This window comes from Quercus robur, chromosome 11, assembly GCF_932294415.1.
Source record: "Quercus robur chromosome 11, dhQueRobu3.1, whole genome shotgun sequence".
Classification (NCBI taxonomy): domain Eukaryota; kingdom Viridiplantae; phylum Streptophyta; class Magnoliopsida; order Fagales; family Fagaceae; genus Quercus; species Quercus robur.
The window spans coordinates 15,863,715-15,876,722 of NC_065544.1; the positions used below are offsets into that span (position 1 = coordinate 15,863,715).

Consider the following 13,008-nt stretch of genomic DNA (forward strand, 5'->3'; position numbering starts at 1 on the left):
TTGAAGAGAAACAATACAGTCTTTTCATGTGATGCCATGTATGCAAAGGTTACGTAAATTGCACATAACATATATTTGTCCTGATTAACAACCCAATGGACAATAAGGTGCAAAGTGAAATATAAGTTATAATTTACGATGATAATAATATATTTTAAAAGTTCGGGGTGATAAATGTATATAGGGATTATAGTTTAGGGTACTATAATTTCCTCAAATCTTTATGCAATATATTTATGAGGGCAGAACTTGCTAGTGAAAATTATATATCTCCAAAAAAAAAAAAAAAAAGGTGTATCAAATGTAAGTCATTGGTCTATTAAAAAAAAAAGTGTAAGCCGTAATTACAAGGTACGTTTGCCACTACGAGCAATGATGTTGGAAATATTGTCCACATCCTTTGCATGAAGGTTGTTGGTCGTTGCCAGAACCGATCGAAGAATATGATCGCTTTTGCCTTGCTCAGTAATAGGCAATGAACTCATTTGCAGGCTGTTGGAATTAAACAGAACCCTAACCTTTTTGATCAAATCCATCTGATCCTCACAATGGAAAATTGCATCGGTAGAGCCCAGTTCCACAACCCCATTTGCCCAAGGTATACAAACCATGGTCTGGAGCCCCAAGGACTGCCCTTGACTAGCCCGACCGCACGGTAAGCCTGCAAGTTGGTCCGAACCCACAACCCAGATGGGGCTTGAATTGAAGAAGGCATGGCTTGGGAGGTCACCTCCTCTGATGATGGAGGAATAAAACATTGACAAATTGAAGAACCACTCAATGTTAGGGACATCATCTTCTAAAACAATATCATCGTCACCATTGGACATGTCAGACCCGCCACAGATCACAGAATAGAGCTTGCCAAGTGCCTTCTTCCGGAGCTCTTGTTCCACCACTACTGTTGTCGTTTTGGCTTTGCCATTGGAGTAGTTGTTTCCTCTGTAGTATCCATTGCTCCAACCCAAAACCAATGAGCCAGAGTAGTCGTACAATGGCTCCCATAAGATGGCATAGGTCCAATTCTCGTGAGCCCCCTCAATTAGGGTTTGGAGGTGGTGTTGCATGGTTTCCTGGTTCAAGAGCTCCATAGACGACTGGGATTGCATGAGGGCCATGTTGGGATGCGTTGTGAGATCTGAGCTTTTTCCAGGTTGAAAATTATTGTCATCTACCGGTTGAACAGAAAATAATCATCTTAGGTTGACGTTCAATTCATGGAGTTGGAAAATTAATTAATCTCTAGTTTCAACTTTCAATTAATTGTAAATCAATAAGTCTAGCGTTCCAACCTCCAACATATTTCACAACTACCATAATAACGATAAATAATAAAATAACATTGACGGTAGGCTATGTAAGAACTGTGAAAGCACCAACACCATGAAAGCAAGATCAAGAATAGGACTTGACACTTCTATCCTATAATTTTATTTATTTATAGGAATATTTTCTGTTTATATATAAGTTTTCATAATAAATTACAATGATCAAAATCTTTAAAAATATATCTGAAATTAAAGGAGTTTTTTAATTTTTTTAATAAAAAATATATATATTCTCTCAACAGAATGAGAACACACATGTAGAAGTTTTTACAGCATGTCTAGCATAGACACATGTGCCGAACATGAACATGTTGAGAAATTTGAAGTGGTTGTGCTGCTTATTGTAAGAATCAATAACGTGTTAACTCAATAATTGTGAAAAATATTGTGTGATATTGCTTTAGTAGAAATTAAGAATTAAATTGAGGTGATTGTGCTGAAGAAGACTCACCCATTGACTTTGTAGTAGAATCTAGCGCTTTTTGGACCAAATTAGGCATACGGATAAATTCTGTTTTCCTTGTTTTATTTCTCTTGGTTGAAGACTGATCATGGGTTGAAGCAGAAGCACAACTCTCAGGCCATGGGACCGAAATATACCAATCCATTGTTGGAGATGGTGGTGGTGGTGGTGGTGGTGGTGGTGGTGGTAGTGTGGAGGCTGAGTATTCAAATGAAAAAGAAGAGTCTTTGTTGCTTCTCCAAATATTGGACTTCCTGGACCTTATATGAGGATTCAATGCATTTGAAGGGAAATTTCCATGAATGGTATACAAACTATATGCTGCAGACAAGTTTGGTGAGAAGATTGACAGTGGGGAATAAAATAATTTTGGTGGTGACATTGAAGATGGTGTGCCAGTGGTGGAGGTGGTAGCTGTTGAATCATATGAGAAAGACTCATCACTTGTCTCGGAGGTGGTAGCTGTAAGATCACATGAGATAGAGTCTTCACTTGTCTGAGAATTCGATATATTTACATGGACAGAAGATTTTATTGAATTAGAATAAGAGAATTGTAGAGGAGGAAGAGGTGCTAGTGGTGTAACTGGTGGCCTTGGAGGTGATATGTTGATGGTGGCAGCAGCAGTAATGGTGGTGATGGGTGGGATTTCGTATGAAAAAGAAGACTCCTCACTTGTCTGAGAGTATGACGTCCCTGTCCTTGTTTGCGAATTTGATTTGTATATATGGAAATGAGATTGTGAATAAGAATTTGCTCCATCAGTGTATAGAGAATTTGCTACCGACCTTTCTGGTGGGAAGATTGAAAAAATGGAATATGAGTCTTTAGAAAGTGGTGGAAGCGGTGGCGTTGGAGGTCTTGTGTTGGTGGCAGTAGCGGGTGAGACTTCGTATGAAAAAGAGGATTCCTTACTTGTGAGAGACTTTGACTTGGTAGAACTTATTTCAGAACTCGATTTATATGCAGGGAAATAAGATTGTATTGAACGAGAATTAGAATTTTTATGAGCGCTGAATGAACTATTTGTTTCAGACTTGTTTGGTGGGAAAATTGATTGTATGGAATAAGAGACTTGAGAAAGTGTTTCATTAGATTTTGAACTCCCATATTCAGACTTAGATGGTCGGAAGATTGACCATATGGAAAGAGAGAATCGTCGCGTCTTAGTAGCTGGCGAACTACTAGTCGGAGACTTGTATGGTGGGAAGATTGATGGTATGGAAGTAGAGAATAGTGAAAGCGTTTTCTTATTAGATGCTGAACTGCCAGAACGAGACTTTTTTGATGGTAAGAATGAGGATATAGAGCGTGTAAATTGTCGAAATTTGTCTTTTCTAATTGGGCTACTTGGCTCAGATTTGGTGGAATTGGTCATTTTTGATTCCATTGAGGAACTCAAAGGTGGAGGATTTCTAACGTTTGATTCCATGGAAGGAGCGATGTTCCAGTTTGATAGAAAGAAGGATGCTTTAAAGAGATTGCAAGATTCAGAAACTCCTTAAAGTTGTCATACTTCTTGTTATATCCCTATCATAAAATAGACATAAGTAATTAAAAATTATGAAATCAAATTACGGATGAATTCCAATTGTCTCATTTGACTAAGACTTACTTTCAATCCCCAGCTACAACAGGAGCTTTTAGACCAATCTTGGCTGCAGTTGGTATTTGGTTGGGATAAGTGCGCTCGAAAGTCTTCGATTAGTACAGTAATTCCTTAGATGCAACGAAAATGAACAAAAGTCTTCATGCGAGGCAGAAAGAATCCACAGGAAACTTTCTAGCCTCTTCTTTTTAATCCCTATGAAATTCCGTTGCAGCTTTGCCTTCTCCTTGAGAGTGCCACCGATGTTAAAGTTGTTGTGTGCTTGTGTGTGATAATTGAATGGTGCGTGAAAGCATTAAAGATAGAGCATAGATAGAGAATACACAAGCACACAGGTTATCATGGTTTAGCCTAACAGCCTATAGTATGAAAGCTCATAACGGCTACATCTGTTTATCAAGCACTTTTGTTACAATGAACTCAATATATAAAGTTAAATTGCTTATTCTACATACAAGTAAATAGGCCTACAATTAATTTGGACCACTTGTACCATAATATATCTAACAGTCATCCTCCAAACCATCACCATTATAAGCTTGAACACAGCAGACATTGTCAAGAACTCAACACAAAAAAGAAGCTCCGTAGATCCTTCCCAATTTGGACTAATCTTCCTTTTTCTTTTTTGACCATTTATATGGAATCCATTACCCTAGCCGACATGTCTCTGTCCAGTACACACGACAGAGTAGTAGGAATTCCACTTTCTAATCCTTCCATTTCTAATCTCTTCACTCTTTTCATTTTCCAATAGTCAAGTCGCTGTCTGGTACTACATTATATATGTGCGTGTGTGTGTGACCCATTCATTACTGCACTAATGAATTTTTAAACATCAATTTCAACATTTGCTTCTCCAAATGTCAAGCACAAAGACAAATTTGTTAGTTTTGGGATGTGCATGAGATTTTTCAAATAAGATTAGTGGTACCATATATTGGACTATGAAGATTTATGCATCTAATCTAGCACTAGATGTGTTTGTCATACCTAATCTTACCTAAATACGGTTGTTTGAGTATGTTAATTAGTATGAAACACTAGATACAAATAATGAATATTGACTATCAATTGGATTAATATATAAAAGGAAGAAAAAGAAATCATCAACCATAAATCAATAGATATTCAAGTTAGATAGAAATGAATAGAAATGAAAAAGGAGAAGAAGAAATGGAGTAGAGAGATTAAAGAGAGTTAGTGTGAGACTATAAGAACTTTCACTGACACTAAGTGATAAGGTAGGTGGCTGCAAAGAAGAAAATTGGAAAATGCAAATTGAAAAGGTGAAGCTTCTAGATATAGGAAGCTACAGCCCAATAGAAACTTATAAAAGTCGGGTTGTGTGATGATGTTTTGGGGGAGGAGAGATGGAGAAAGACTAACAAAGGGTCAAAATTGTTAAACAAATTTGAATGAAACAATGACTCATGAGGGCCAGTCAGTTTCATTTGGAGGGGCCAACTCTTAGTATTAATATTATTATTTTTGCGATGCAAAGGAAAGATCAAATCCTAAGACCATTAGCATTGGATGAATCTGAATTATTCAAAGAGAGTTTGAAGACTAGTGCAAATTTTAATAAAACAACATTCTTTTAGACTTTTCACTATCAAATTTATCTAAAATATGCCTAAGAAAGATCCAGCGAGACACTTCCTTAGAATATCTTACTAGGCTGTTCCTTGTATAGGCCATATGCTTCATTTGAGAATAGTTGATGCCTAAAGTAGTTATCAGTGTAAAAATAAATAAATAAATAAATAAATTTTTTTTTAAAATCATGAAAAATGAAATTTTCTGATTGTGTATGTCTCAACTGACAATCTTCCTCATTATGTTCAGACACTATGCAATTGAGAAAGAAAAATATGACTAAAAAATAGTTACACCATTATCTGAGAGCACACCTCCAGACACAATGAACAACCAGAATCTAATAATCTAATTAAATGTCTGAGAGCACACCTCAATGTCGGTCAAGTTGGAACATACAGATGCTACCAACAAGTTCCATACAGAAAGTTCTGGCTTCATTCCTTGGCTAATCATTTCCTCCAACCACAAAATAGCTTCGTATTGCCTACCCACAGAGCAAAGACCCCTGATAAGTATATTATAAGTATCAACACAAGGCCAATATGATTTGATTAACATCTCCTGCAACACTTCACTTGCTTCAAGATATCTACTTTCACAACATAACCCATCAATTAAAATGCTGTAAGTTTCCTTGTCTGCATTGCAACCCAACTTCTTAGCCATTTTCTTCAAATACTCAACAGCAAGGACCGATTTCCTCTCATTACACAATCCTTTCAGCACAATATTATATGCCCTAACATTTGCTACACAATTTCCCTCCATTTCCTCTTCAATTACCTTCACTGCTGCATCAACATTCCCTCCCCTACACAATGCTGCTAACTTTGATTCATAAATCAAGTTTGTTGGCCGAAATCCTGTTTCTTGCATTTGAATGAGAACTTTGTTAGCCTCACTAATCTTACCTTCATTGTAAAGATCAATAGCCATAGCACTATAACTAACCAAACTGGAAATCCCACCTCTGATCAAAGCTTCATTAATCAAACGCTTGGTGCCTTCTATATCTTCACCAGTACTACACTGACCAAGGTCAAGATGGTGGAAACATCGCTTAGGAGCCTTCAGCCCCTTCCTTAAAATCTTACCAAGAATTTCCACAGCCTTTTCAACTTGCCGATTATCACATAAAGTATATAACAAGGTTCTATAGACTACAACATCCTCACCACTACCCTTCTGAGAGATCCTCCAAAACATTGAATACAACAAATGGGTGGCCTCATTCAACCTCCTATCTTCACACAACCCTCTCATTAGAATCCGATAGCTTTCCTTATTTGGATAGCAACCTTGATAATTCATCTCTAAGAAGACTTGCAATGCAAGAACAGAACAACCCCTCTGGCACAGAGCATCCATGAGCAAGTTCAAGGAACGAATCCGAGACTTCACTTCCCACCCATAAGGGCTTTCTAAGAACAAACGATGAGCGGCTATAAGCTTAGATTCATTGACCAATATCTGCAACAGGGTATTGAAAGATTCTGTCCTATTCACGCAGTTGAACTGAGGAATGCTTTTAAAAAGAGAGACAGCTTCATCTAGCAATCCAGCTCTCGCATAGGTTTTGATTGCATTAACAAAGACTGAATCTTTGCATTCACACGAATCTTCTTTCATCCAGTCAATCACCTCTTTCATCTCACAAATCCGGCCTGCATTTCCTAGGATGCCAATAACGGTGGCATAGACTGGACCATTATGACCGTAATTGGGGAACTTGTATTTGGCTTCCTAGAAGATTTGGAGTGCTGTTAATGGGTTTTTCTGGTTCCACATAATTTGAGAAAGGTGAGTCGGTGTCAAAAGTCTTGGCCATGTCACAATCATGGTGCTTTTAACATTTGTTAAATCTACTCAATCATACCTCCAACAACTGTTACATCATTGAAACAATGAGTCCTGAAAGATAAGCATATAAGTCAGCACTGAATAGCAAATTTGTTAATCTGCATGAACACATGATATATAAGAAATCCAAAACTCAAAAGTGAATGTTGGCCAGTTATTGTGCATAAGCTTATGATTGCATTCTTTGTGTAAACAAATAATAATAATTGCTTGCATGAGTTCACTTGTATTGAATTTTTATCTAGGCCAGCTCTTTCTTTGGCATAATATAGAACCATTAACATGCAGAGCCTTTGTATATTTATGTTTGGGACAAAATGAAATAACACGGTGATTCTAATAAGGTTAGCTGAACTCCAACAAATATGTCAAAGTCAGAAAGAGATCTTGTAAGTACAAACAATATTGAAGTACATTTGCATAAGCATTTCATCAATCACATGAAGTGCAAACCTATGACTATTTGCTAAAATTCATATAAAATATAACATAAAATGTCAAATGTGAGCCAAACCAATATGAAACATTAAAAAGATATGTAAAAAATTGAGAAAATATAAAATATGGAATGCATGTAGCAATAATATATGCAACTAGCTTGTAATCCTTAATGGAGGTGGTTAGTGAATAATAAAATTCTTAATCAACCTCAAATGAAAATATCTTCCATGACATTACCAAATCATTATATTTGAATGTACAAACTAGTTAAGGTAGAAACCAGAACTGGTACCAAAGGTCCATTAATTTCAATGAGCAAAATATTTGGTGTATATACATGTAAAAGACAGAAGCGATAACAAATGTCAGCTTAATTTATGCTTCACTTTTATCAACCCTTTATATATATATATATATATATATATATATATTGATAGATAGATAGATAAAAACCATTTATAATTGAGTTCAGTAAAACAGAATGAATGCCACAACTGGACCACCATTACCCCACTGGAAACACAGCTGTTTTCACAAACCAGTCAGCCCCCACAGCAATAAAATATTCATTTTGAAGCCCTAAACAGAACATGGAATGATCATCAGGGTAATGTAATTCAACACCACCACTCTTTCTGTCTTTCATCAGTTGGCTTTCCATTCAGGAAAGATTGCCTAATAGGCTTCTTGAATGGGGATATGAGAGTCATGATCATTTGTTCATTGTGTGTTCTTTCACTCATAGCGAGTTAATGGCAGGAAGATTTCAAGTGGGGTATTGATAACTTACAGAGGAAATATTTCAGATCCTCTTTGTGTAAAAAGTGAAGTTGGCAGCAATAATATCTACACTGTATTTTGTTGTATTGAGCTTAATAATAACACCTCATCTGATTCATCCAAAAAAAAAAAAAAATGCATAAACAAACAAAGTTTTCCAAGTTTCGCACTATTTCTTCCCCAAATCTGAGCCTCACTCTCCACAACCCTCCCCTCTCACTACTACCCTCACATCCTCCTTTAATTCCCTTTCCTCTTTCACTGAATCCAAACCCCAAATACAACAACATCAACAAGTACAACATCCAGAGGATTCTATTTTATATTCTCTGCATTGCTCTCCCTCATGTCCCATATGGTCCAAAACCCAAAATATTTTTTCCCTATTCGACATGCATGGCTTACTGCATTCTCTGCATTGTTCTCCATTATAATGATTTTTACATATCAAAACACAAGCGTTCTAACAAATTTGTCAAAGGTTACACATATAAAGTTAAACCATGTTGGACCAGACATTTAACATAAACTCAACATAGCAAAACATGTAACAAACACAACTCTCTGAGGCATTCTGTCAAACATCTAGCAGATAAGACTGATATTTTTACACAGAAAAGAAAAACGAAATGTGGACGACATAAAAGGAATTTTGACTTACAAAGAGAAACCCTTTTTTTACTATAAAGGAATGAAAACAAAAAAATCCAGCAACAAAAACCCCCAACAAATCCAGCAATGGCAATTAAGAAAAAGCAAAAGAGAGAGACCAGCTGGAGAGAAAGAGAAAAGAAACTCACCGGCGCCGGCGCCGTCGCCGTCGCCATCGCCGGGGACCTGATCTGGCCGAGCTGGAGCCATCGACGGCGAGCGTCAGCAGGTCTGAGTATTGTGATTTGGGAAAGCGTTTTGAGTTTTGGTGAAACGGTGTCGTTGCAGATGGTTTTGGTGAACGGCCAGTTCAGTTCAGTGGGCCTGTTTTAGTGGAATTCTCAACCGCGTCGTACGACTCGTATCGTACAATTTGTACTACTATATTCTTGTTTCTTCTCATTACATTATCTTTTCTTTACTTTCTTTTAAATCAAATGCAATAACAAACTACATATGCTTGTTTTATAAAAAATTTAAGGAAATTAGAATAAATTCTATAGAGTAAATCTTTAGTTTCTATCAATTTATTTAAGAGGAACTTTTCTAAAACCTCCAGCGGTACTACAACAATCAACTAGGAACTAAACTTTTTTTTAGGAGGAACTAGACATTCCTATAAAAATAAAAATAAAAATAAAAAACTAGGAACTAGACATTATAAAACGAAGTTATTATTTGGAATCTCCCTTTTCCTCCCTCTTTGGACCCCAAAAAAGGCCAAAACTCTTTCTTTCTTTTTTTTTCTTTTTTTTTAAATTCAAAATTTTGGAGTACTCTAAAATAAGAACATAAAGAAATAAAAAAATTACAGATCGTAAGTACTTAAATATGGAATACGGTTAGTTTCTTTATATATATATATATATATATATATATATATATTTTTTTTTTTTTTTTTATACCACAAAAAACAAATAAAACCCATAAAAAAAGCGTATATATATACGATAAACAGTAAGAAAAAGAGAAAAGACAAATCAAGTTATTATTGTTACAGATGTAGCGATTGTTTATCCATATAAATTATACTATTGTGTGCATGAGTTGAAATTTAAGGTACGTTTAAATAAAATAAAATAAAATAAAAATGAAATTTTATTTTCATACTTTCTTAAAATTGGTTATTGGTTAATTATAGTTTAAAGCTAAAAAGTTATTAGCTAGAGTCATATAGTATAACTAATATTTTTTAGTATTTTTAACTGACCATGTAAATTTAAATACCCCAATTCCAACTATAGATTTTTTTTTTTTTTTAAAAGCTAAAAATCTAAAGAAAAAATTATTGCAAAACAAGCACACTCGAAGGATGATATTTCTTTTTCCACCCTTACTTTTCTCTTGTCCGTGGACACTGGACAGCATGGGGAGAGAGAAGGGGTGGGTACTGCACTAGTGAGTAGTGGCTTAATTATTGAAGGCGTAGGGTATAGGTAGGAGAGAGGCAATCATAATGAGCAGTGACTGAATTATTTAAGGTGTAGGGTATAGGAAAGAGACATTAATAATGAGTAGTGATTGAATTATTTAAGGTGTAGGCCAGCTATAGGAGAGAGACTATCATAATTATTTTAAGTGTTAATATATATATTTTCTTTTATAGGGAATGTGTTTCATAATCGATATGATTTATTTTTAGACAGTTTAAAAGGAGAATTATGTTTTTTTATATTCATTTTTATGTACTTTTACATTATAAACTAAATATATATGTGTAATATTTTACATATTTGCATGAAGTATGCAATATTTCTCTTAAAAAAAAAAAAGAGTAATATAGAATATTGTACATTACTATTGTGAGACCAGAGAACTTGTGAACCCGGCCTGCTTTGCGTTAGGGCCCAAGGCCCGAACCAAGGAGGGACATTGCCGAGGACATACAGTGAAAGTCCAAATGGCCTAGAGATATAGCTGAGGATGATTCTGTCCTCGGCATCCCAAAGTGCTCCTGAAAGAAAGGGCAAGTATGGTATAGGAACAGTTTAATGAAAAGCTGTACACCTCCACATTGATGGAGAAAGGACCCCTGAACAATATGGCGACAAAGGACAAATGAAAGGCTGCCATTATTGCAATTAAATACTTTGTGCCGGACAGAGCAATGCTTTTCAGATTTTACAACCACCCCCAACCACTTTGGGTATGGGCTGATAGGACAAGTATCAGCCCTAGAAAACTGAACCTACCCGTGGACGTTGGAGGGAGGATAAAGGCTAGTATAAAAAGAGAAGTAAGCAATCCAGAAAAGGGGCTGGAAAAAAATGCCAAGAACCAGAGCCTCCCAGATCGTGCCGAGGAGAAAGATTTCTTGGGCAAACATGGTTCACCTCTGTGCGTCCATCATGAAAACCATGACTAACCACTGTCCGGTGACCAAGGCCTAGCCTTTCAGCCCACTCTCTACAAATCTTATTGTTTGGGCCTTTAACGTGCGAACCCAATCCCAGTTTGGAGTCGTTACAAATTGAGTCCTTACAACTATTTATGCAAATGTATTTATTTTCAATCCAAAGTTGACAATAAGTATAGTGAGCACAAGGCTTGGTATTGAGGAGAACAAAATCTAATAGCTCTCTCAAACACAAGATGGGAGCCACTACAACAAATATATGACATTGAATTGATCGAATCAGAGAGTTTGCAGAAAACCAAGTATGGTGACTACTAAGACCCTCACAATGTAGTTTGCAGAAAAGATAGCATACTTCATCCATGAAAATTACAGATGGCTGTTCGGATTTAGCAACCATGAACAGAGCCCGTACAAGCTTTTCAGCAACAGAGCCCGTACAAGCTTTTCAGCAATAGAGCCCGTACAAGTGCAATTCATGAATCACCATGTTATTACATCAACAGAGACCCCCACATCAATACTTAGCTTTGCCATCAACAATAATCCTCATATTTAAATTTATATGGTAAATCGAACACTACATTCCTCGTTACCTTTCAATCTTCAGTTCCAAAAACAAAGCTCAACGTTTTTAATTCAATCAGATCACTATTAATAAAAACCCCATGATCACCTTGACAACAACTACATATTTTCTTTTTTCTCCTCTAATTTTCAGACCCCAAACCCAAACTTTTTTTCTTTTTTCTATTAGAATTATGAGCTACAAGTCTACAAAGCATTCATAGCAAGATTCAAACCACTGTAAATTCCAATCAACAAAAACAAATAACTAAACAAGTAAAGGAACAATACCCATTAATCTATTTCTGGGTTGCCGAGAAAACAAATCAAACACTCGGTAAAAAAAGCATGTACCCACAAATTTTTTCAATACCCGGTAAGAGAACAAATAGATCATTAGCAAGAACAAAGCATGCAAGATTTGAAAAAAAAATTCCCACACTCGGTAATAAAATAAAATAATTTCAGATCAGTGTTGGTACCTGGTGGTTTTTTGTAGCAGATTAGTGTTGCTTGGTGTTTTGTTGATCAAATCTCTACCTTCAGAATGTATTTCTCAGATCAGATTAGACAGAAATAAAATTTAAAAAAAAAAAAAAAACAAACAAGATTAGTGCGCGTTGAAGAAGATGAAAGAAAGAAGAAGAAGAAGAAGATTCAACGGATGACAGAGCAGAGAGACTTACCACGGAGAGGGCAGAGCAGAGAGAAGAGATGAGAGGCGTGAGAGTGAGCTTCGTGCAAAGGGAGAGTAGAGAGATGAGATGAGAGGCGTGAGAGTCAGCTTCAGGCGTGAGAACTGATAACTTTTTATTAGGGTATTTTCGTAATTGACTATCCAGCCCAACGGATAGTTCCAACGCGCATGCGCGTTTTGGTTTATGGACCTCCTGCGGTCCATAAGATTTGCACGTTCTTAGTGCATTTTTTGCCTTGGCCCAAAACGCAACATTTTCCAAAAAGTTGCGTTTTGGGCTGAGCCAAACGCACAAAACTCTTCAGCTTTTATAAAAACGTGCATTTCAGCTCCTAAAAGCTGAAACAAATGCACACTTACGCTTGTAGGCTTGTAGCCTCTATTTTAGACTTAAAATAATGGTAAACAAGTTTGTGTTGAACCGAGCTTATGACCTTCAAAGATCATTAATAAGCTATTCAAGTATTGATAAGCTACGATTAATATTCTTATATTCAAGTAGATAAGAAGATGGAAGTCCCAGCTACCATTGATAAGCAACCTTACTCATGGAAGGAACTTGGGAAGAACTTGAAACACAATTAAAGAAAAGGACTTCCCATGGAAACTGTTATCACCTACCTAAGAATGGAGGAAGAGTACAAAAACGAATTG

At 36.1% G+C, this 13,008-nt stretch overlaps 1 protein-coding gene and 1 pseudogene across 1 annotated transcript; both read right to left on the minus strand.

Moving 5' to 3' along the window:
* Positions 1-344: 344 nt before the first annotated feature.
* On the minus strand, positions 345-1,067 carry LOC126704761 (transcription factor MYC1-like). Its single transcript, XM_050403772.1, has one exon. It carries the CDS (start codon positions 1,065-1,067, stop codon positions 345-347), a length of 723 nt encoding a protein of 240 aa, XP_050259729.1.
* Positions 1,023-9,175, minus strand: LOC126705535 (pentatricopeptide repeat-containing protein At1g05600-like; annotated as a pseudogene).
* Positions 9,176-13,008: the final 3,833 nt, after the last annotated feature.